Below are 26,293 nucleotides of genomic sequence, written 5' to 3' on the forward strand. Positions count from 1 at the left end.
GATCCTGGGGCACTGGGAGAGCAAGTGAGCAGGAGTCATGTACAAAGACTGGAAGGATGCACCAAGTCCCCCAAATCACAAACGCAAAGGAAGGATAGGAGTTGATGATGCTATCCAGGCTACATCAAGATACTAGTGGGATGATAGGAAAAAATGGGAAGACAAAAGGGTTTGATTAGGCCAGACAACAGCATGGTAGGATTAGAAGTTGAAGAGAACAAGAAGAGACTGGGTTGCGGAAAATTTAGAATTGAGAGTGAAAACTCTTGAAAGAGTTTATGAATAAGCCCATCTGAGAGTGTTGTCCCTAGGGAAGTTTCAGATTTTTGGTAAAGAGATAGAAGGCAAATTCAATGAAGAGATTTGGGGTGTGGTTTAATTTTAGGAAACAGGATTTCCGAGAGAAGTTACAGGGAGAAGAGATGAAGCTCAGTATGGGATGGAACATATGGGATGCATGGATGCTCAGTGGCTGAATATTTTGGTAGGCCAATATTTTGTATTTTTGGCCAATACATTGGCCAAAGATGAAACAGACAAAACAGGCTTGGAAACCCAGCTCCTTCGTTTACCAATTTTGAGACTTTGGCTGTGGTTCCTAATCACAATGAGCATTTGTAATTCGAGCTTCAGATTTTCTCTTCAGTAAAATGGAGATAATGATACTTATTTTGAAAGGTTTAGAGAGATTGTAGCTTTCTAGGTCCAAAAAAAGAGATACCTCTTTAGGTCCAAAAGGTTACACAAGGGAAACTTGATGTAAAGGAGTGTTAAGCACAATAAAATAACATATAAGTAACTCAGCGTGGTACCCAAGGGCCAAGGGATAGTAGCCAAGGAAGAATAGACCTGGGAGGGATTCAGACCTCATTGGAGAAGGTATGGTTCAGGCACTGAATTGCAAAGGAGTTCATGGATTTCTTCTTGTTCTTCCCTGTAGCTCAGATGGTAAAGAATCTGCCTGCAATGTAGGAGACCTGGGTTCCATCCCTGGGTCTGGAAGATCTTCTGGAGACGGGAATGGCAATCCACTCCAGAATTCTTGCCTGGAGAATTCCAAGGACAGAGGAGCCTGATGGGCTACAGTCCATGGGATCACAGATGGTCGGATACAACTGAGTGATTAACATTTACTTACTTCATGGATTTAGACAAGCCAGAGTTAGTCTGGAGTTGCTAGGCAACCTATAGGTCACCTTTCAGGGTGCAAGTAAGCTGAAACTATATATTTTTAAAGAAATATGTATTGGACATTTTTAGCTATTGGTTTGCTTGCATTCTCTGAATTCTGAAGCTATTTTAGTAGCTTTGGAAAGTTGAGTTCAGTTCAGTCACTCAGTCGTGTCCGATTCTTTGTGACCCCATGGACTGCAGCACGCCTGGCCTCCCTGTCCATCACCAACTCCCGGAGTTCACTCAAGCTCATGTTCATTGAGTCAGTGATGCCATCCAACCACCTCATGCTCTGGCATCCCCTTCTCCTCCTGCCTTCAAACTTTCCCAGCATCAGGGTCTTTTCAAATGAAAGTTGACTTTGGAAAGGTCACTCTTTTTAAACAATATCTTCTTTATTTTTTTTAAATTTTCTCTTTCAACTACCTACTTTTGTAAAACACAATGTGGGTTTATCACTAGGAAATGAGGAGACAACACAACTGCACTCTTTGCCACATACATGTGAACTGAATAACATGTGCAGTGACCGACTTTGAAAGAAGTGATAACTGTTCACTAATCATTATGCATCTGCTATTTATGTAGTGGTTTATGGCCTGAAGAGCTAGTAGTAAGCTGTATTTACTCAGTTATTTGGTGAACAGTGTTGTTGAAAAACTACTATTATTCAGTTTCACCTTGAGAGCTGAAGTCCATGCATGTTTGTAGTTGCTTAGTCGCTACGTTGTATCCAACTCTTGTGATCCCATGGCTTTAGCCTCCCTGGCTCCTCTGTCCATGGGATTTTCCAGACAAGAATACTGGAGTGGGTTGCCATTTCCATCTCTAGATCTTCTCAACCCTGGGATTGAACCTATGTCTCCTGCATTGGCAGGCAGATTCTTTACCACTGAGCCACAAGGGAAGTCCCCTATGCATGTTAAAATCATGCAAAACAAGAACACCCTGGACTCGGTATTGGGAACTGCTGGTTCCTGCCTGTCTTTCAATGTATGGAATTGTATTTTAAACCAATATGAGGGTAATGCTTCCTACACCCTGCTTACACTTTATTTAAGGGCTGTAATGGCAGAGGAAGTGAGGTAAATGAGTTCTTTGAAGTATATCTCTCAAATTAAGTGAATCAATTCCATTTTCTATGCAAAAAAAAAGAAAAAGACAGAGGAGCAGGAAAGAAGGAAGGTACATAGTTTTCAAATCCTTTAAAGTACTTGCATCAGTAACTTACTATTGGCCTTACCAGTGTGAACTGCTGTCAGACTGTGTTCTCTTTTCCTAAAACTCTCAATACATCCCATGTATAATCCAAAATCTCTGGTTAATTACTTATTAATTATTATGTGTGCTAAGTTGCTTCAGCTGTGTCTCTGACTCATTGCAACCTTATAGACTGTAACCTGCATACTATACATTAACCCATTTAATATGGTGTAGATTGTCAAATATAGATCAGGGTAAAACACTGTGGTATTCAGAAAATGTGACCTGTTTGCTCAAATTTTTGTTCATTGAAATTAATTTACAAAAATAAAATTCACTCTTTTTGCACTAGAAAGTCATTTTCATAAAGCTATAAGAAAGGAAATGATGCAAAAAAAATATTTTTTTTCTGCTTGAGAATATATAGTTCTCAGATATCTCTAGCTTCCTAAAAGTACGGTTTCTAAACTGGAATGGACAGAAGGAGAGTCAATAAGCTGCCTTCAACACAGAGGAAAGTCTAACGGCTAAGGGGGCCTGCCCGCCTCGTCCTACCTGTGTGGAGCTTCCAGCTAGCATTTGAGAACCTCTCAAATATGTACCACCAGGGTTCAGCAGACATTAAGAAAAACCACCTCATCCAGCAAAAGAATCCTTTTGCTGGGTATATTCTTGCCATATGGCAGGCAATGTTCTAAGGGTTTTGTATATATATTACCTCACTTAATGCTGACAGGAACCCTCTTTGGTAGATACTATTATTACTTCTATATGCAGATTACAAAGTATAGAAAAACAACAAGTATGAAGCAGAGCCAGGTGTCAAACCCAGCAGCATGGCCCCAGAGTCCACATTATCAACTTCCACGTGGCTCAGCATGAACAAGGGAGGCTGAAATACACAGGGAGGGGCTGAGAAAACAGAATGAAGAGAAGAGAAGAAAACTTTTTAAAAACCAAAACTATAAATCATTTCCTGAAAGATACAATTAAATATATCATCTATAGAATAAGTAAATGATATGAAAGAAGAGCAATTAAAGAATAAAGAACTCTCAGGTGATAAAATAAAAAATTAAAATTAAAATAAATATTCAGTGACATGGTTAGAAAAAAAAATCAAAGAAGTCTTTCTTCTAATTAGAGCTAAATCAAAAAAGGTTCAAATCTGAGTAATAGAAATTCCAGAGTTAGAACAAAGAAAATAAGAGGGAGTTTGTAAAATAAAATTTCCCATAATTGTAGAATCTGAATCCTTCCAAATTCCCTAATCCAGGAATGAAAACAGGCCCACACCAAAGCAAATCACCACAGAACTTCAGATGCTGGGAGAAGGAAGCTTCTAGAGAGGAGAATGAGAACTAGCATGGCACTGATTCTCAATGGCAGCACATGGGGCTGTGAGGCAAAAAAGCAGTGCCTGCAGTATTCTCAGGAATGATCCCACACCAGCCAAATTAAAGGCAACTGCAAGATGCAAGCAGACACAAGTCCATCTCCCATGGCCCCTTTCCTACCAGAAAGTGGTATACAGCAGAAGAAGGCACAAGCTAAGACAGGAAAACATGGGATCCAGGAAATAGTGGACCCAAACTAGAAGCTCTAAAGAGACGGGGGACAGGTGTATGACAGATCTAGATTAGAGTGGGGAAATTATAAGGTGGATAAGATGGCAAAACATCAAGAAGAAATAAGGATAAAGAAGGAAAACAAGGCACAGAGAAAGATATAAGGTGATAATTAACTCAGGAAAAAAACAAAAGCTGTACTACAAAGTAAAGTATTTTATAGTATACCTACTGTAAAATGATTGGTATTTAATCATAATGACATAAAACATAAACATAAAACATAAACATAAAACATAAAACATAATGACATAAAACAAGACCAGGAGCTGACTGTGGCTCAGATCATGAACTCCTTATTGCCAAATTCAGACTTAAATTGAAGAAAGTGGGGGAAACCACTAGACCATTCAGATATGACATAAATCAAATCCCTTATGATTATACAGTGGAAGTGAGAAATACATTTAAGTGACTAGATCTGATAAACAGAGTGCCTGATGAACTATGGATGGAGGTTCGTGACATTGTACAGGAGACAGGGATCAAGACCATCCCCATGGAAAAGAAATGCAAAAAAGCAAAATGGCTGTCTGAGGAGGCCTTACAAATAGCTGTGAAAAGAAGAAAAGTGAAAAGCAAAGGAGAAAAGGAAAGATGTAAGCATGTGAATGCAGTGTTCCAAAGAATAGCAAGGAGAGATAAGAAAGCCTTACTCAGCAATCAATGCAAAGAAATAGAGGAAAATAACAGAATGGGAAAGACCAGAGATCTCTTCAAGAAAATTAGAGATACCAAGGGAACGTTTCATGCAAAGATGGGCTCGATAAAGGACAGAAATGGTAAGGACCTAAGAGAAACAGAAAATATTAAGAAGAGGTGGCAAGAATACACAGAAGAACTGTACAAAAAAGAGCTTCATGACCCAGATAATCATGATGGTGTGATCATTCACCTAGAGCCAGACATCCTGGAATGTGAAGTCAAGTGGGCCTTAGAAAGCATCACTATGAACAAAGCTAGTGGAGGTGATGGAATTCCAGTTGAGGTATTTCAAATCCTGAAAGATGATGCTGTGAAAGTGCTGCATTCAATATGCCAGCAAATTTGGAAAACTCAGCAGTGGCCACAGGACTGGAAAAGGTCAGTTTTCATTCCAATCCCAAAGAAAGGCAATGCAAAGAATGCTCAAACTACTGCACAATTCCACTCATCTCACATGCTAGTAAAGTAATGCTCAAAATTCTCCAAGCCAGGCTTCAGCAATACATGAACCATGAACTTCCAGATGTTCAAGCTAGTTTTAGAAAAGGCAGAGGAACCAGAGATCAAATTGCCAACATCTGCTGGATCATCGAAAAAGCAAGAGAGTTCCAGAGAAACATCTATTTCTGCTTTATTGACTATGCCAAAGCCTTTGACTGTGTGGATCACAATAAACTGTGGAAAATTCTGAAAGAGATGGGAATACCAGACCACTTGACCTGCCTCTTGAGAAACCTATATGCAGGTCAGGAAGCAACAGTTTGAACTGGACATGGAACAACAGACTGGTTCCAAATAGGAAAAGGAGTACGTCAAGGCTGTATATTGTCACCCTGCTTATTTAACTTCTATGCAGAGTACATCATGAGAAACGTTGGGCTGGAAGAACACAAGCTGGAATCAAGATTGCCAGGAAAAATATCAATAATCTCAGATATGCAGATTACACCACCTTATGGCAGAAAGGGAAGAGGAACTAAAAAGCCTCTTGATGGAAGTGAAAGAGGAGAGTAAAAAAGTTGGCATAAAGCTCAACATTCAGAAAACTAAGATCATGGCATCTGGTCCCACCACTTCATGGCAGATAGATGGGGAAACAGTGGAAACAGTGTCAGACTTTATTTTTGGGGGCTCCAAAATCACTGCAGATGGTGACCGCAGTCATGAAATTAAAAGACACTTACTTCTTGGAAGGAAAGTTATGACCAACCTAGATAGCATATTCAAAAGCAGAGACATTACTTTGCCGACAAAGGTCTGTCTAGTCAAGGCTATGGTTTTTCCAGTGGTCATGTATGGATGAGAGAGTTGGACTGTGAAGAAAGCTAAGCACCGAAGAATTGATGCTTTTGAACTGTGGTGCTGGAAAAGACTCTTGAGAGTCCCTTGGACTGCAAGGAGATCCAACCAGTCCATCCTAAAGGAGATCAGCCCTGGGTGTTCATTGGAGGGACTGATGCTGAAGCTGAAACTCCAATACTTTGGCCACCTCATGTGAAGAGTTGACTCATTGGAAAAGACCCTGATGCTGGGAGGGATTGGGGGCAGGAGAAGAAGGGGACAACAGAGGATGAGATGGCTGGATGGCATCACTGACTCCATGGACATGAGTTTGGGTAAACTCCAGGTGTTGGTGATGGACAGGGAGGCCTGGCGTGCTGCAGTTCATGGAGTTGTAAAGAGTCGGACACGACTGAGTGACTGAACTGAACTGAACTGAATGTTTAGAGAAAACTTTCTATGTGCCAGGCATTGCTATATGAACTTATCCTCATAACAACTCATTGAGGTAAGTACTAGTACCTCCATTTTTATAGATGGAAAAAAATAAACTAAATCATACAGAAAGTAAGTGATTCACTCCAAATTATAGGATTTCTGTGATGGACCTGGGATTTGAACCAAGGCATTTTGGCTTCAGAGCCAACTCTTAATCATTACATTCTCCTGCTACATGGAAACAGGCTCTAATTGGGAGAGGTAAAGAATGCAAACTGCGCCTGTCTGCTCCTCCATTTGAGTCCCTTGAAGTTTGGCACGAGATACTACACAATCATGGCCTATAATTTATGACCACCAGATAAGACAGAATCAGACTCCTTCTAGGACAAAGAGCTAAGCTGGCAGCCATAGACTCTCTCTCCTGATAAAGCTTCCTCCATCTCCCCCATCACTTGGATGTGGGAGCCATGGGGTTGCATTGGAAGCAGAGGGAATCCATAGAAAGAGACTTGGGAAATACCATCCTGCATGCCATCCTCAGTCACTTCAGTTGTGCCCAACTTTTTGTGAACTATGGACTATATAAGCCACCAGGCTCCTCTGTCTATGGGATTCTCCAGGCAAGAATATTGGAGGAGGATATGCCCTCCTCTAGGGGATCTTCCCGGCCCCAGAAATGAACCCATATCTCCCATGTCTCCTGCACTGCAGTCAGCTTCTTTACCCACTGAGCCACCTGGGAAGTCAATTACTGGATTAGAGCTTAGTAAATCCTTGTAAAAGCCTCCCTCCGACTCTTTGCGACCCCATGGACTGTAGCCTACCAGGCTCCTCTGTCCATGGGATTTTCCAGGCAATAGTACTAGAGTGAATTGCCATTTCCTTCTCCAGGGGTTCTTCCCAACCCAGGGATCAAACCCTAGTCTCTGGCATTGTAGACAGACGCTTTACCATCTAAGCCACCAGGGAAGTCCAGTTACCGGATTAGAGCTTAGTAAATCCTGTAAAAGCCTCCCTCTTAGTCAACCTTGATTTCCGTAGGAATGGGGACATTATTTAATGGAAAAAAAAAAAAGTCTCCTAAGATTTTGTTAGCCCAGCAGTCTCTCACAACTTGCAACAGCCAAGGTCTTTAGAGAACAGGGGAGTGGGTCCTAATCATTGTGGTCGCTGATATCCTTGTTAAAAGCTTCTCCCAGCACAACCATCATTGTCCTTTCATGACATCTCTTAGCTGGACTTGGAGATCTGGAGCTTAGGAAATTCATCTTCTGTTTCTAACTCCTAGAACATGGGTTGGCAGAGAGGACCTTCCCATATGTATTTCCTAAATGAACAAATGGAAGAAGGTGGAGGTCTAGAAAGAAAAAGGGGGAAGGGACAGAAGTGTGAGGTGAGGAGGAAAGAAGAGTGGGGAACAAGGGAGGGGCTAGAGGGATGTTGGGCACAGCACAGAGAGGACCCAGTGGCTGGGTGACCTGGCCACTGCTGACCTCCAGCCCCCACAGATGTCTGGATCCCACCCATAGCCCCAAGCCCAGTGACCATCTCACCCTCTGGAATCCACAGAAACAGGTCACGGAGAGAGAGAGCCACTTGTTCTTAACGGAAAGAGACTGAACAGGAAGTACTCAGGGCAACTGATTCCAATGAGGCAGGATTCCAGGCAACCCAGTCTCCAGAAAAACACTAGGCTTCTGAGAGGTGGAAGGATGAACTCCTTGCCTTTTCTCCATTGTTCAGCTCCTTGCACTTGACCTGACCGGCCCTGGCTCCTAAAGGCCTTGTCTGTCAGGTTCTCAGGTGTAGATGGAGGGAGCCTCAGCCAATTCAAGCTCCTCTCAATGGACCAAGCTACTGAGGCTTTATGGTCCTGCTTCCTTACCAGACTTTCCTGGGAGAGCAAGGGGAGGATCATCCCCCTCCCTCCTGCCACTACCATCCCTGTGCCCCGTGAAGATGCCAGTTGGAATTCCCTGAATGTTGTCAACAAGAACCCTACAAGGAAGAGGTCCCTGTGGACAGAGCAGGAGAAAACCTCCCTATTGGGAAGGCATAGTGACCTGTCAATTTCCTTTTCCAGCCTTCTGAGGGATATGACCAGCCTAGGGGAGAGGATATTATACCTGGTCTTCTCATAGAGATGTTAAGAACCGAAGGCCTCGTGTTGATTCTCCTCTTACCTCCAAAACCCCTGTGCCCAAACTTGTCAATTAGAACATGTTTGGGTCACACCCTTATTTTTTCTGAACAACCTTGAGCAAATCAAAATCTCCCTCTATTCCTGACCAGAATAACAACTCTACTGAACTCTAACAGAAATTCTTCCTGCTGTCCCAGAGCTGGTTCTGATTACCAGTGGGGTTGGGCCAGCCATTGGTAGGAGGAGGAAGGCTGGACTCTGGATGCTGAATTTTGAGTCAGGTGGGCCTGCAGACCTCAAGGAGAAGAGGGTGGGCTGGCAAGAGAGGAAAAGCTAGGGCTGTGGCAATCCTAACAACCGGGGACTCTCTGTGGAGGTTGAGAATGCCTCTGGAAGAGACTCTTGTGGGAATTAGCTCTCATTTGCTAAAACAGGTACCTTAGAAGGTTTCTGGGTTTATGTCTGGGGAGGGAGCTGAGGGAAATGGCAGGAGGTGATGATGGTACTAATGATCAAGAGCACATTAGTGGTCCTTCGGGACAGCCTCACACACAAAGCACTTTCGTGCGTATTTTCCCGTCAGGTCCTCCTGGCACACCTGGGAGGGAGTGTTGTGATCCTTGTTTTACAGATAATGACAATAATTGTGACCCACTGAGTGCTCGTGATGGGCCAAGTCTTGAGGGAGTCAGTGATGCTCATTTTGGTCACTTCACTGCTAAGTCATTAAGGGCCTTCAAGGTCAGCATGTCCATTTCCTTACTCTCTTTTACAGTCATGAAAATTAAAGCTCAGAGAAGCAAAGTCACTGCCCTGCATGAGTTAGTGTAGGTGATTCAGACTTAGAAATCCTGCCTCCTAGCCATGTCCCCATTCCATTGACCTCACACTTCTTCTGCTTCATTCTCTATGAATTGGCAGAAAAAGCTGTCTACCTGTCCAGTGATAATTAGTTAATTGCAGCCATCTCATCATGCATGCCCTCAACATTTTTATCCCTGGGAATTTGTATCCCCCAGTGCTGTAAATCTTGTTTGAGCCAATGAAATACACAAAGCTCAGATAAGGTAATAGGATAGTAATAATAATGATAAGAACAGCAACAACAAAACAATAACAATAGTGATGTTAATTATTATGTGCGCATGCATGCTAAGTCACTTCTGTGGGGTCCAACTCTTTGTGATGCTGCAAGCTATGGCCTGCCAGGCTCCTCTGTCCATGGGATTTTCCAAGCAAGAATACTGGAGTTGGCTGCCATTTCCTTCTCTGGTTATTATAATAGTAAAACGTTATAGGTATTGTTTCATATGTGCTTTACTTATAATAACCCATGCAATATTCAAAGGTCTCAAGAAGACATCTCATCTTGAAATTCAGTGGAAACATTGTTTTGACCACCAGTGGAAACACTCAGTACTGGGACACTAACATCTTCAAGCTAGCAGAGCTCAGAGTTCCTGAAATAGGAAACACATATTCTGTGAGTGAGTTACTGGGTATAAGAGTCACAGAATCCACTCCCACTTCACGGCTTGATTCCCATGTCCATGCATTCTGGCACTGAGGAAACAATGCCATATAGTCTCTGACTCAAAACTTAAACTTAGCATCATGTTTAAAGAAATATGTAAGATAGGGTCCTATTCTTTCACACTGTTGTTCCCTACCAATAGCGATAACTGAATCTTAATAAGCCATTTCATCCTTCAACTTGTCCAGCTTATTCCAAGTGTTGGAGGCTAGTTAAGGTCACTGATTCTATAATTATGAACCCACAGAAGTGAAATGAGTTTCTTGATCAGATGCAATGCTGTCGGGATTCTCTGATGGTGGATTAGGCACACTGTGAATTCATAGATAATGATGCTAGCAAAAGCTTTGTGGGCAAAGGAAGCAAATTCATATCTAGAATCTCTATATGTTCCCATGAAGACAAATCACTGTCCCCTCCCTGACGGAAGAGATCCAATATAATCAAACCGCCACCGGTGACAGCTGTTCTCCTGAGGCATGGTGTCATAGACTTGATCTCTGCTATTTGTGACTTAAGCACTCATCAGTAGTGGCAAACAGGTCAGCCGTGGAAAAAGGAAACCCTGGTCCTAAGCCCGTATGAATAGCCTCCATCCTCGCTTAATGGACGTTTTGCTCATACGCCCACTGAATGAGGGTCTCGGGAAAAAGCCCGACTGACATTCACAGAGCGTGTCATTTTTCCCACCTGATTTGTCTCCTCTGAAGCTGATAGCCTTTCATGAACATTCACTTGGGACACAGAGATTGTGTCCACTCTAAGGAAGTCCATCCACATATCTCTCCTTTCCCCAAACTTTCTTGCCACCAATCTTTGTATCTTGTGGCATGGTTACTTAGTAGCTTTTGCTCATTTTTGCATTTTCCTATGGAAATCAATCTGTGAAAACTTTCTATCTTTAAAAGTTTTAATTTTGGTAATGTATGTCTCCCTTGGAAAATATCCATTCCATCTAAGTTTGCAATTTTATTTGCATAGGGATCAGTAAACAGAGAAAGCAGAGTTGGGGAACTTAAGTTTCTTGCATAGGAATACACAGCTGATAAGTGGTAGTTTACCAATCTGCCCAAACAGCAACTTTGAGATCATTAGTGCAGAAATGGATCAAAAGGGAAAAGAATTGGAGAGGCTGACATTTCAGTCTAGTAGCAAAATATTTCCCCCAAATAGATGAACTGAGTCCCACCAGACAGGTGCTATGATCCACTCTGCCATTTTCTTTGTTCAAGGAAACAGGAAAAAGTAAAAATAAAACAAAAAACAACAATCCTCATAGCGACCAAATTAACAGAGAATTAATTAACAACATTTTTTTAACTCCACCCCTTAGTACTTGTACACTTCCTAAGAACTGCTGGTTTGTGGACTGCAAATTCCATGAGGACAGGTGTTGTGACTCTCTGTCACCAGCACCAGGAATCAGTGATGACAGTCGACAATTAATGGCTCCCATCAGTGAACTACAGGGAATCAGAGATACTGGTAAAGCTGGATTAAAACTCTGATAGCTTCCTTGATTGCTCCCTTTTTTACCTCCACACCCAAGTCATCACATGCTCTTGCTTCTTTCCCTGTCACTTCAGCACTTCCCCACTCACTGCCACCATCAAGTCTAGAATCTCAGAAATTATGCCTAGGTCTACCCCCACTAAATGTTCCTCTTTAACCCAACCCCCTCATCCATGGTCCCAAGCCATGCTTCTGAAAATACTGAGGCACCCTCTCTCCTCTACTCTGGTCCATATCCCAGGTTCTTAAAAATAGAGATTGTCTATCTTTAAGATAAAATCTATTATCATCCTGAATTACAAACTCTATTACTATCTACCCAAGTAGAGAGACAAACAAAAGCTCATCACTTCACCCACAAGACTCTCACTACTACCCTGATTCCTGACTCTAGCTGTAGCAGAGCCACCAGGTAGACTCCACACCTTCTGGAAGGAACTCCAAGAGACAATAAGACCTCTTCCATAGTATCCAGGCAACCCCCTTCCCCAAAGCCAGAAACAGAAAGTTCTCAAAAGTTTTAAGTCCCTCCCACCAGCCACATAGCTCCCTACCCTCTCCCCGAATGGAGGGAATGCTCCAACAGCCCATGGGACCCTTCACTTTCTGCCTGAAACCTCCTGGAAAAGTTGCCTGGAACTTTGCCACACCACTGGTGCTGTGGTACGCACCTACCTAAACCCCTGCTTAGCTCAGCGCTGTTACATCTTCCATCCGCAAGACATCTGAGCTTTCAATGAGGCCAGAAAGAAAGCTGGATTCCCATGCTAACTCTGAGGCTTGTGCCAGGGTTCTTATAGAGTCTCATATGTCATTTAGGTCCCTAGAAAGAATCAGAGGCATTGCTTACAATGTACTGTACCTGTAACAACTTTAATTCTTCTATGGCTTTGTAATTCACCCTATGGTTCACAGAAAATACACTAGTTTATAGCATTTGATTTCATGCATTTCACCTACTGTGACACAGAATTTTGGAGACACAGAGGTCTTAGGGACCTTTCAATTTGAGGTGCTCATTCTATAGATGAATAAAGTGAGATCCAGAGAAAGGAAGTAAATGGCCCAAAGTAAATGGCCCAACCATTTAGCAAGGTTGGGACTAGAATGCAGGTCAATTAATGTCAAGTTTGGTTCCTTCCATAAGATGATGTATAGTACAAGGTATCAGCCCCATAAACCATATTGCTTCCATGCATCAGGCCAGGTCCATGGGTTACATTGGCTCCACATACCATTGGCTTAATTTTCCAAGTTGGTCACACATATTTATTATTTTCCTGTACCACTATGATCGCCTACTACTTGACATTCTGCTATGTCCATATACCACATCACTTTCGGGTACCATGCTTCACCGTAGTTACATGCATACTATTGGTCCCAGTGCCTCTGTTGTAGATTACATTATCACCCACAGTATTTGCTCCTCTCACTGTACAGGGAATACACATCCATCCCCATGCCACATGACTTGCATTACTTTTCTGTGGGAAGAAAATACTTCCTGGCCTTTTTTCAGAAGGCCTACACATAGGACTTGCTTTGGCCAATAGGATGTCAGCACAGAGATGTGTGTTCAGTTCAGTTGCTCAGTCGCGTCCACCTCTTTGCGACCACATGGACTGCAGCACACCAGGCCTCCCTGTCCATCACCAACTCCCGGAGTTCACTCAAACTCATGTCCATTGACATGTGTGTTACTTCTGAGCAGAAGCTTTAAGTGTCTTCATGTATTTCAGCCATTGTTCCCTTCTCTTTCTCATAAGTCTGACCTTTTCCAGATAGGGCCTCCTCCTTCAGGCCGGATCCAAGAATCCAATGGCAGAAGGCCACAGGCTACTTACAGCTGATTGGAACATGACAAATAAATGGACTTTTACTGTGTGACCCCATGAGATTATGGAGTTGTTTCTAACTGCACCACAATGTAGAAAGATGACCAAGACAGCCATCCATGGTTTCATGTTCCACATTTGTTCCACTGACCAAGTACTGTGTTGGTTCTATTGTATAATGTTGGCTTCATATGTTATAGATGCTGTCCCTTTCCTCGTCAATGAACACTTTACCTCAGACTCCTCCTGTCTCTCAGTTCAGCAGGCCAGTCTACCTCCCCATCACTTTGAGAAAAGCCCTCTTCATGTCCTTATTCCTCAGACTGTAGACCACAGGATTAAGCAGAGCAGTGAAGACATTATAAAAGAGTGACACCTGCTTGTCTTGCTCAGGGGAATAGCTTGAATTGGGCCTCATGTAGAGGTAGGTGGCTGGAGCATAGAAGAATGTGATCACAGTCAGGTGGGAGGCACAGGTGGAGAAAGCCTTGCAGCGGGCCTGCATGGACTTCAACTTGAGAATGGCCTGGGCAATACGGATGTAGGAGGCCACAATGATCAAGAGTGGGGCAACAACCATGAAGACACTGATGACCAGGTCCACCATTTCAATGACATGAGTATCCATGCAAGCCAAATTTCGTACTGAGGGGCCTTCACAGAAGTAGTGGTTGACCATATTGGGCCCACAGTATGGCAGTCTCATGGTGAAAAAAGTGTGGATCAGAGAGAAGAAACCACAGGCCCAGGTCCCAGCTGACAGTCGTGTGCACAGGCCCCAGCTGAGGATGACAGTATAATGCAGTGGATAGCAGATGGCCACATACCGGTCAAAGGCCATGACGACAAATAAAATGCACTCAGTCAGGCCCACGGCACCAAAGACATACATTTGTAGCCAACAAGCAGCAAAGGAGATGGTCTGGGATTGAGAAAGAAGATGCACCAGCATCTGGGGCACAGTGGTGGTGACATAGCCCATATCCAGCAGGGAGAGGATACAGAGGAAGAAGTACATGGGAGTGTGGAGATGCGTGTCCAGGCATATCAGGGTGATGATGAGCCCATTGCCAAGGACTGAGCTCAGGAAAAGAAGAAGGAAGGCACTGAAGAGGGTCCTGTTGGTCATGGGGTCACTGGAGAAGCCAAGCAGGATAAATTCAGAAACCCAGCTTTGGTTCTGCCCTGGAGGCATCCACATGGTGGGCCTATAAGAGAATGATATGCATTTAAATATCACCTAAGATATGATAGTTTAGTAAGATCTGGAGGGAGGCAGCTGTAATATTAATTCTGAGCCCACTACCTATCTACTACCTTTTACAGTTACTTCACTTTCTGAGCCTCAGCCTCTTCTTCTGTAAAATGTGGCTAATAATACTCATCTCTCAGGGTGTTTAGGAGGAGTTGGGGAGTTGTATGTGAATCATCTCCTACAATGCCTTAAAACATTAAATAGTAGTAAATGCTCATTTGCAATCTCCCCAGGCTTATTCCCAACCCCTCAGAGCAAAGATTAGTTGCTCAAATGTCTAGTAACAATCAACTTACACAGCATCTGCTCCAGCCCCCAAAACCTGCAGATGTGAGCTTCCTGTCTACCTTAGAGATCATTTGTCTGGATGTGCGACAAGCCTCTCCTCACCCTGTAAATTTGTCTCTTTGACAGCTGACGATAAGAGGCATTACCAATAGAGGGCGGGGCTTCCTTGTTGGCTCAGGAGGTAAACTATCTGCCTGCAATGCAGGAGACCTGGGTTCGATCCCTAGGTCAGGAAGAACCCCTGGAGAAAGGAATGGCAACCCACTTCGGTATTCTTGCCTGGAGAATTCCATGGACAGAGAATCCTAGCAACGTGATGATGGTAGGAGGGAGGCTCTGAGATTGAAGCTTCAATTCTTCTTCCTCAGTTGCTCAACTAGAGAGCCACTGGGTTGGTAGCGTCCAATCACAGTCACATACTCAGGCCACACACACTCTCCCTACCAGTGGTCACTTCTAGGAGAGCTCTGGCCTGTGGCTCCATCCCCACTCCCAGTAGCAGACTGTATCCTGTGGCAGTCACACCCTTTTTGAAAAAGTCTGAGCTCAGTCTTCCTTTTTCTGATCAGGGAAGATAGATAGTGGTGTCAAGAGCAGGGGGAAGGAGGGAAGTAACTCTTAAATCCTTAGTCTCTGTGTACTCTTCTTTAGCAGTAAGGCAGTAGCTGCTTTTTCTTTTTTTAATTGCTACTTATGGATCTCTTCAAGTTCTTTTTTAAGGCTTTTAGCAGTTATCGACCTTTAACTAGCTAACAATTCTGTATAGTAAATTTTCCCTGTTCACATCACTGGCATGTTCTGTCTCTTCTCAGGATTGAACTGATGCAGATGCTAAATCTATGGGGAATGAATTTGATAAAGAACAGACTGTTATATAATTACAAGCTATCTATCCATAAAGTAATTATTAATTACAAAAGTAAAAAGTGGTAGCTATCAGTGGAGAAACTGAACAACATCTTAACTGAGTGATTACAATTAATGACACCGATAAGGAGCAGATAGACACCTGGTGTTTCCATATGTGAAAACCAACAATGACTTATATATTGTTTCAGAACAAAGAAACAAAACCTGAATCTAACCATGAGAAAACATCAAAGAAACCTAAGTTGAGAAATATTCTACAAAATAACTAGCTTCTGAAAGTGAGAGTCGCTCAGTTGTGTCAACTCTTTGCAACCCCATGGACTTCTCCAGGAATTCAGTCCTGGAATTCTCCGGGCCAGAATACTGGAGTGGGTAGCCGTTCCCTTCTCTAGGGGATCTTCCCAACCTAGGGATTGAACCCAGGTCTCCCACATTGCAGACAGATTATTAACCAGCTGAGCCACCCTAGTCTTCAAAAAATATCTATCATGAAAGACAAAGAAAGTTCTAATCTGTAATAGAGGCAAGGAGACTAAAAAATGTATAACAACTATTGCAAAATGTAAAACCGGAAGAGTGGAATACTACAAATAACATTAATTTGACAACTGGTAAGCCTGGAATTTTAATTAGATTAGTTTATATAAGTATCAGTGTTAAAATGCCTGAGTTTGACAACTACTATGTGAGAGAATATCCTTATTCTCTTACATTTTAGAAACTATTCTCTGAAGTATTAAAGGGTAAAGGAACATGATGTTTACAAATTATTCTCAACTAGTTCTGAAAATTTACAGTAACAGCAAGCTAAAAATTTAACACATCTTGTCATGGGACATACAGGTTTCTTTGTAGTATTCTTTCAGGTTTTCCGAGGGTTTTTATTCTAATCCCAAAGTTTTCATTCAAATCCCAAAGAAAGTCAATTCCAAAGAATGTTCAAACTACTGCACAATTGCACTCATCTCATACACTAGTAAACTAATGCTTAAAATTCTCCAAGCCAGGCTTCAACCGCACATAAACTGAGAACCTCCAGAGGTTGAAGCTGCATTTAGAAAAGGCAGAGGAATCAGAGTTGAAATTGCAAACATCCATTGGATCATCAAAAAAACAAGAGCTCCAGAAAAAAATTCTTCTTTATTGACTACACCAAAGCCTTTGACTGTGTGGCTCACAAAAAACTGTGGAAAATTTTCCAAGAGATGGAAATACCAGACCACCTTACCTGCCTCCTGAGAAATCTGTATGCAGGTCAAGAAGGAACAGTTAGAATAAGACATGGAACAACAGACTGGTTCCAAACTGGGAAAGGAGTACGTCAAGGCTGTATATATTGTCACCCTGCTTATTTAACTTCTATGCAGAGTACATCATGCGAAATGCCAGGCTGGATGAAGCACAAGCTGGAAAGAGGAGCGTGAAAAAGCCGGTTTAAAACTCAGCATTCAAAAAACTAACATTATGCCACCTAGCCCCATCACTTCATGACAAATAGATGGGGATAAAATAGAAACAGTGAAAGATTTTATTTTCTTGGGCTCAAAAATCACTGTAGATGGTGACTGCAGCCATGAAATTAAAAGATGCTTGCTCCTTGGAAGAAAAGCTATGACCAACCTAGACAGCATATTAAAAAGCAGAGACATTAATTACTTTGCCAACAAAGGTCCATCTAGTCAAAGCTATGGTTTTTCCAGTAGTTATGTATGGATGTGAGAGTTGGACTACAAAGAAGGATAAGGCTGAAGAATTGATGCTTTTGAACTGTGGTGTTGGAGAAGACTCTTGAGAGTCACTTCGACTGCAAAGAGATCAAATCAGTCCATTCTAAAGGAGATCAGTCCTGAGTGTTCATTGGAAGGACTGATGTTGAAGCTGAAACTCCAATACTTTGGCCACGTTATGCAAAGAGGTGGAAAAGACCCTGATGCTGGGATAGATGGAAGGCAGGAGGAGAAGGGGACAATGGAGAATGAGTTGGTTGAATGGCATCACTGACTCGATGGACATGAGTGAGCAACCTCTGGGAGTTGGTGATGGACATGGAAGCCTCGAGTGCTGCAGTCCATGGGGTCACAAAGAGTCGGACATGAAAGAGTGACTGAACTGAACTGAACTGAGGGTTTTTAATTCCAGAAAAAAGATTTTGAAAAAAATTTAAATGTGAAATAAAAATTCTTTCAGAAAAATAAAAAGTAAAATAATTTAAAGGGAGTTCTTCAGGTGGAACAAAAGTGACAGAAACACAAAAATGCAAAAAGGAATGGAGAGTCTCTCGAGGAAAGGGTAAATATAAAGTAATAATGAATATAAATCAATAATCAAGTTTTGTGAGATTTAAGACAAAAGACTAGAGATTATGGCAACAGTACACAGCAACAAAAGGGGTAAATGGAGTTAGGATCTAAATATTTAGCATAATTAGAAAAATGGTAAAACTAATATCTAGCATTTTTTCTGCTCAGTTACTCAGTTGTGTCTGACTCTTTGCAACCCCATGGACTGCAGCATGACAGGCTTCCCTTACATCATCTCCCAGAGTCTGCTCAAACTCCTGTCACTGATTTGATGATGCCATCCTACCATCTCGTCCTTTGTCACTCACTTCTCCTCATGCCCTCAATCTCTTCCACCATCAGAGTCTTTTCCAATGATCACTTCTCTGCTTCTGGTGGCCAAAGTATTGGAGTTTCAGCTTCAGCATCAATTCTTTCAATGAACATTCAGGGTTGATTTCCTAGGATTCACTGGTTTGATCTCCTTGCAGTCCAAGGGACTCTCAAGAGTTCTCCATCACCATAGTTCAAAAGCATAAATTCTTCAGTGCTCGCCCTTCTTTATGGTCCAACACTCACAACCATACATGACTATGGGAAAAGCCATATCTTTATATAGACATTTGTTGGCAAAGTAATGTCTCTGCTTTTTAACATGCTGTCTAGATTGATCATAGCTTTTCTTCCAAGGACCAAGCGTCTTTTAATTTCATGGCTGCAGTCACCATCTGCAATGATTTTGGAGCCCAAGAAAATAAAATCTGTCACTGTTTTCATTGTTTTCCCTTCTATTTGCCGTGAAGTGATGGGATCAGATGCTATGATCTTCATTTTTTGAATTTTGAGTTTTAAACCAGCTTTTTCACTCTCCTCTTTCACCCTCATCAAAAGGCTCTTTAGTTCATCTTTGCTTTCTGCCATTAGAGAGGTATCATCTGCATATCTGAGGTTTTAATATTTTTCCTGGAAATCTTGATTCCAGGAGACTAAAGCTTGTGACATCCAGCCCAGATTTTCAAATGATGTACTCTGCGAGTTAAATAAACAAGGACAATATGCAGCCTTGATATACTCTTTTCCCAATTTGAAACTAGTCCATTGTTCCACATCCTGTTCTAACTGTTGCTTCTTGTCTTGCATACAGGTTTCTCAGGAGGCAGGTCAGGTGGTCTGGTATTCCCATCTCTAAGAATTTTCCACAGTAGCTGAGATCCACACAGTCAAAGAATTTAGCCTAGTCAATGAAGCAGAAGTGGAAGTTTTTCTGGAATTCTCTTGCTTTTTATATGATCCAACAGATGTTGGCAATTTGGTTTCTGAGTCCTCTGCCTTTTCTAAATCCAGCTTGTACATCTGGAAGTATGGCTTGAAGGATTTTGAGCTAACATGTGAAATGAGCACAGTTGTGCAGTAGTTTGGACATTCTTTGTCATTGTCCTTCTTTGGGGTTGGATAAAAACTGACCTTTTCCAGTCCTTTGGCCACTGCTGGGTTTTCCAAATTTCCTGGCATACTGAGTGCAGCACTTTCACAGCATCATCTTTTAGGATTTGAAAATGCTTAGCTGGAATTCCATCACCTCCACTAGGTTTGTTCATAGGTGGGCTTCCTAAGGCCCACCTGACTTCATGCTCCAGTATGTCTGACCCTAGGTGAGTGACCAAACCTTGTGGTTATCCAGGCTATTAAGACCATTTTTGTACAGTTCTTCTGTGTATTCTTGCCACCTCTTCTTAATCTCTTCTCAGATCTGTTTCACCATCTCCCACTCTCAAACGTTTATTAGATTGTTTCTCTGTTTCTTAGAACTCCTTGTGGTTTTTGGCAAGGTATAACCCTAGAATGTTCTAGATTGTTCTGATATAAAGTTTGAGCTCTAATACATTGAGAAAAATTTCTCCCTCTCATGGTAACTTTATTCCCACTCAGTGAGTTGGAATATTTATAATAAAGTATGGATAAAGGGGTGAGTGGCAGGCTCCCCCGTGGCTCAGTCATAAAGTATCTACCTGCAAGGCAAGAGTTGCAGGAGACACGAGTTCAATCCCTGGGTCAGGAAAATCCCCTGGAGAAGGGAGTGGCAACCAACCCAGTATTCTTGCCTGGAGAACCCCATAGACAGAGGAGCCTGGTTGGCCATAGTCCATAGTGTCTCAGAGAGTCAGACATGACTGAAGCGATGGGCAGGCATGCACAAAGGAGTGAATATATAAACTTCGTTCAGAGATATTAATAGCTACTGTTTAGTGAAAACTTTCTGTGTGCCAGGCATTGCTACATGAATTGATCTCAGCCTCATAGCAACCCATTGAGGTAAGTACTAGTACCTACACTTTTAAGATGGGAAAAAACAAACTAAGCCATAGAGAAAGTAAGTGATTCACTCCAAATTATACTGTTTGCGTGATCGAACCTGGGATTTGAACCAAGGCAGTTTGGCTTCAGGGCCAACTCTTAATTGTTAATTTCTCCTGCTGGAGGTGAACAGGCTCTAAGCAGGAGGGCCAAAGAATGCAAACTGCCCCCATCTGCTCCTCAATTTGAGCTTCTTGAGGCTTGGCACAAGGTACTTTAGAATCATGGCCTACATGTTACAGCCACCAGATGAGAAAGAATCAGATCTCTCCTAGGATAAGGGAATAAAGTGGCAGCCACAGACTATCTCTCATGATAGTGTCCTCCATCTGCTCCCATCACTTGGAGGTGGGAAACCATGGGGTTGTACTGGAAGCAGAAGGCATCCATAGCAAGAGACTTGGGAACTGATTACCATACTAGAACTTAGTAAATCTTTGTCAAATCCCCTCTCTTAGTCAACCTTGATTTCCAAAGGGAATGGGGACAGTCATTTAGTGAAAATTAAAAGTCTCCTAAGATTCCATTAAGCCAACAGTCTCTGTCCTAATTCACAAAAGCCCAGGTCTCTAGTGAAGAGGGGAGTGGGAACTAATCATTGTGGTCGCTGATGTCATTGGTGAAGGCTTCTCCCAGTATAACCATCATTGTCCTTTCATAATGTCTCGTATCTGGACTTGGAGATCTGAAGCTCAAGAAATTCATTTTCTGCATCTAACTCCTAGAACTTGGCTTGGCAAAGAGGACCTGTCCATATATAGTTCCTAAATGAACAAATGGGAAAAGGAAGAGGCCTAGGAAGAAAGAATGGGGAGGGGACTGAGATGTGAAGTGGGGAGGAAAGAAGAATGAGGAACAAGGGAGGGGGCTAGAGGGATGTTGGGGAACAAGCATGGAGAGGACCCAGTGACTGAGTGACCTGGCTACCTCTGAACCCCAGGCCCACAGATGTCTGGATCATACCTATAGCCCCAGCCCAGTGACTACCTCACCCCTCACTCATTCACACATCACAGAGAGACTGTTACTTGTCCTGAAGAGGAAGAGACTCAACAGGAAGCACCCAGGGCAACTGAGTCCAGTGAGGCAGGATTCCAGGCAACCCAGTCTCCAGAAAAACACTAGGCTTCTGAGAGGTGGAAGGATGAACCCCCTGGCTTCTCTCTATGATTCAGCTCTTTGCACTTGACCCGGCCAACCCTGGCTCCTGAAGGCCTTTCCTATCAGGTCCTCAGGGTTAGATGGAGGGAGGCTTGGCCCATCCATCCTTCTCTCAATGGACCAAGCTGCTGAGGCTTTATGTCCTGCCTCCTTACCAGGCTTTTCTGGGAGACGGAGGGGAGGGCCATCTTCCTGCTTCCTGCCACTGTCTCTGTCCCTGGTGGGGATGCCAAGATGGAATTCTCCAAATGTTGTCAACAAGAACCCCACAAGAAAGAGTCCTTTAGGGTTAGAGCAGGAGAAAACCCACCCCGTTGGGGAGACACAGTGACCTGTCCTTTCTTTTTCCAGCTTTCTGAGGAATATGACCAGTCCAGGGAAGAGGAAATTATACCTGGTCTTCTTGCAGAAATGTCAAGAACTAAAAGCCTCATGTTGATTCTCTTCTTACTCCCAAACTCCTGTGCCCCAATGTGTCAATTAGAACATGGCTGAGTCATACTCCTATTCTTTATGGTGGGAGATTCTGAGCAAATCAAAATCTTCCTCTGTTACTGACCAGAATAACAACTCTACCTGAACTCTAATTGAATTTCTTCCTGCTGTCCCAGAGCTGGTTCTGATCACCAGCAGGGTTGGGCCAGCTGGGGCATTGGTAGGAGGATGAAGACTGGACTCTGGATGCTGAATTCTGAGCCAGGTGGGCCTGCAGGCCTCAAGCAGATGAGGGTGGGCTGGCAAGAGGGAAAAAGCTAGGGCTACGGCAGTCCTAACAATGGGGGACTCTCTGCGGAGGTTGAGAATACCTCTGGGAAGGACTCTGGCAATTATCTCTTGTTTGCTAAGACAGGTGCCCCAGAAAGTTTTCTGATTTTATGTCTGGGGATGGAGCTGAGGGAAATGGCAGGAGGTGGTGATGGTAATAATGGTCAAGAGCATCTCAATGGTCCTCTAGGACAGCTCCATGCACAAAGCACTTTCATGTGACTTTTCTCACCGGGTCCTCCCAGTACTCCTGGGAGGGAGGTCTTATGGGAGGGCAGAGTCGTGGTCCTGGTTTATAGATGATGACAATGATGTTGGTTCACTGAGCACTTGTGATGGGCCATGTACTGAGGGAGTCAGCAATACAGGTTTTGGTCATTTAGTGCTCTCTAAGGGATAAAGGGGCTTCAAAGTCAACATGTCCAGTTCCTTATTCTCTTTTACAGCCATGAAAACTACAGCTCAGAGAAGCAAAGTCATCGCCCTGCAGGAGTTAGTGTAGGTGATTCCGACCTAGAAGTCCTTTTTCCCAGTCAGAGACCCATTCAATGGACCACAGGCTCCTTCCCCTGCTTCATTCTCTAGGAGTCTGAAGAAAAACTGTCCACCTGTCCATCTCATCGTGCATGCCTTCAACATTTCACCCCTGGGTGTTTGTATCCCCCGATGATATAAATCTTGTTTGAGCCAATGAAAGTACACAAAGTTCAGACAAGGTAATGGTATAGTAATAATAATGGTAAAGAAAAAAACAGCAAAACAATAGCAACAGTGGTGATAATGATTACGGTTGCATGCATGCTAAGTCACTTCAGTGGTGTTCAACTCTTCATGATCCTATGTATTGGAGCTGCCAAGCTCCTCTGTCCATGGTATTCTCCAGGCAAGAATACTAGAATGGGTTGTCATTTCCTTCTCCAGAAATTATTATAATAATAGCAAAACCTTATAGGTTTTGTTTCTTATGTGCTTTACTTACAATAACCCATTTATATCCATCTAGAGATGACTTCTCATCTTCAACTTCACTGGGAACATTGATTTAACCACCAGTGGAAAAACTCTCTACTGGGACACTAAGATCTCCAAGCTAGCAGATTTCAGAGTTCCTAAAATAGGGAAAAATATTCTGTGAGTGAGTTACTGGGTATAAGTGTCACAGATTCCACTTCCATTTCACTGCTTGATTCCCATATTTACGCATTCTTGGATGGGAGGAAACAGCGCCATATAGTCTCTCTCAAAGCATAAACTTAGCATCATGTTCACTTTAAAGACATATGTAAGATAGGCCCTATTCTTTCAAGGAATTTTCACTGACGTGTAACAATAACTGAGTCTTAATAAGCCATTCCACTTTTCAATTAGGCCACCTTATCCTAAGCAATTCCAAAGAATGCTCAAACTACCACACAATTGCACTCATCTCACACACTAGTAAAGTAATGCTCAAAATTCTCCAAGCCAGGCTTCAGCAATATGTGAACCGTGAACTTCCTGATGTTCAAGCTAGTTTTAGAAAAGGCAGAGGAACCAGAGATCAAATTGCCAACATCTGCTGGATCATAGAAAAAGCAAGAGAGTTCCAGAAAAACATCTATTTCTGCTTTAGTGACTATGCCAAAGCCTTTGACTGTGTGGATCACAATAAACTGTGGAAAATTCTGAAAGAGATGGGAATATCAGACCACCTGATCTGCCTCTTGAGAAATTTGTATGCAGGTCAGGAAGCAACTGTTAGAACTGGACATGGAACAACAGACTGGTTCCAAATAGGAAAAGGAGTTCGTCAAGGCTGTATATTGTCACCCTGTTTATTGAACTTATATGCAGAGTACATCATGAGAAACGCTTGACTGGAAGAAACACAAACTGGAATCAAGATTGCTGCAGAAATATCAATAACCTCAGATATGCAGATGACACCACCCTTATGGCAGAAAGTGAAGAACAACTAAAAAGCCTCTTGATGAAAGTGAAAGTGGAGAGTGAAAAAGTTGGCTTAAAGCTCAACATTCAGAAAACGAAGATCATGGCATCCGGTCCCACCACTTCATGGGAAATAGATGGAGGAACAGTGGAAACAGTGTCAGACTTTATTTTTCTGGGCTCCAAAATCACTGCAGATGGTGACTGCAGCCATGAAATTAAAAGACGCTTACTCCTTGGAAGGAAAGTTATGACCAACCTAGATAGCATATTCAAAAGCAGAGACATAACTTTGCCAACAAAGGTTCATCTAGTCAAGGCTATGGTTTTTCCTGTGGTCATGTATGGATGTGAGAGTTGGACTGTGAAGAAGGCTGAGCACCAAAGAATTGATGCTTTTGAACTGTGGTGTTGGAGAAGACTCTTGAGAGTCCCTTGGACTGCAAGGAGATCCAACCAGTCCATTGTGAAGGAGATCAGCCCTGGGATTTCTTTGGAAGGAATGATGATAAAGCTGAAACTCCAGTACTTTGGCTACCTCATGCGAAGAGTTGACTCATAGGAAAAGACTCTGATGCTGGGAGGGATTGGGGGCAGGAGGAGAAGGGGACGACAGAGGATGAGATGGCTGGATGGCATCACTGACTCGATGGACATGAGTCTCAGTGAACTCCGGGAGCTGGTGATGGACAGGGAGGCCTGGCATGCTGCAATTCATGGGGTCACAAAGAGTTGGACATGACTGAGCGACTGATCTGATCTGATCTGATCCTAAGTGTACAAAAAAGATCTTCATGACCCAGATAACCATGATGTTGTGATCACTCACCTAGAGCCAGACATCCTTGAATGTGAAGTCAAGTGGGCCTTAGGAAGCATCACTACGAACAAAGCTAGTGGAGGTGATGGAATCCCAGTTGAGCTATTTCAAACCCTAGAAGATGATGCTGTGAAAGTGCTGCACTCAATATATCAGCAAATTTGGAAAACTCAGCAGTGGCCACAGGACTGGAAAAGTTCAGTTTTCATTCCAATCCCAAAGAAAGGCAATGCAAAGAATGCTCAAACTACTGTACAATTTCACTCATCTCACATGGTAGTAAAGTCATGCTCAAAATTCTCCATGCCAGGCTTCAGCAATACATGAACCATGAACTTCCAGATGTTCAAGCTGGTTTTAGAGAAGGCAGAGGAACCAGAAATCAAGCTGCCAACATCTGCTGGATCATCAAAAAACAAGAGAGTTCCAGAAAAACATCTATTTCTGCTCTATTGACTATGCCAAAGCCTTTGACTGTGTGGATCACAATAAACTGTGGAAAATTCTGAAAGAGATGGGAATGCCAGACTACCTGGCCTGCCTCTTGAGAAATCTGTATGCAGGTCAAGAAGCAACAGTTAGTACTGGACGTAGAACAAGAAACTGGTTTCAAATAGGAAAAGGAGTACATCAAGGCTGTATATTATCACCCTGCTTATTTAACTTATATGCAGAGTACATCATGAGAAACACTGGGCTGGAAGAAGCACAAGCTGGAATCACGATTGCCAGGAGAAATATGAATAACCTCAGAGATGCAGATGACACCACCCTTATGGCAGAAAGTTAAGAGGAGCTAAAGAACCTCTTGATGAAAGTGAAAGAGGAGAGTGAAAAAGTTGGTTTAAAGCTCAACATTCAGAAAACTAAGATTGTGGCATCTGGTTCCACCACTTCATGGCAAATAAATGGGGAAACAGTGGAAACAGTGTCAGACTTTATTTTTGGGGGCTCCAAATCACTGCAGATGGTGACTGCAGCCATGAAATTAAAAGACGCTTACTTCTTAGAAGGAAAGTTATGACCAACCTAGACAGCATATTAAAAAGCAGAGATATTACTTTGCCAACAAAGGTCCGTCTAGTCAAGGCTATTTGACTTGTCAAAAAGTCA

The 26,293-nt window shown here is 42.8% G+C and overlaps 1 protein-coding gene across 1 annotated transcript; it reads right to left on the bottom strand.

Moving 5' to 3' along the window:
• Nucleotides 1–4,249: 4,249 nt before the first annotated feature.
• LOC109557100 (olfactory receptor 2A12-like) lies at nucleotides 4,250–26,289 on the bottom strand. The gene has a single exon (XM_070786717.1). The coding sequence runs from the start codon at nucleotides 14,657–14,659 to the stop codon at nucleotides 13,730–13,732; it is 930 nt and encodes a 309-aa protein (XP_070642818.1). The 5' UTR covers nucleotides 14,660–26,289; the 3' UTR covers nucleotides 4,250–13,729.
• Nucleotides 26,290–26,293: the final 4 nt, after the last annotated feature.

Source organism: Bos indicus, chromosome 3, assembly GCF_029378745.1.
Source record: "Bos indicus isolate NIAB-ARS_2022 breed Sahiwal x Tharparkar chromosome 3, NIAB-ARS_B.indTharparkar_mat_pri_1.0, whole genome shotgun sequence".
NCBI classification, from domain to species: Eukaryota; Metazoa; Chordata; class Mammalia; order Artiodactyla; family Bovidae; genus Bos; species Bos indicus.

Excerpts from the sequence above, each read along its gene's own strand:
- LOC109557100 (XM_070786717.1), bottom strand. The coding sequence starts at position 14,659 with ATGTGGATGCCTCCAGGGCAGAACCAAAGCTGGGTTTCTGAATTTATC.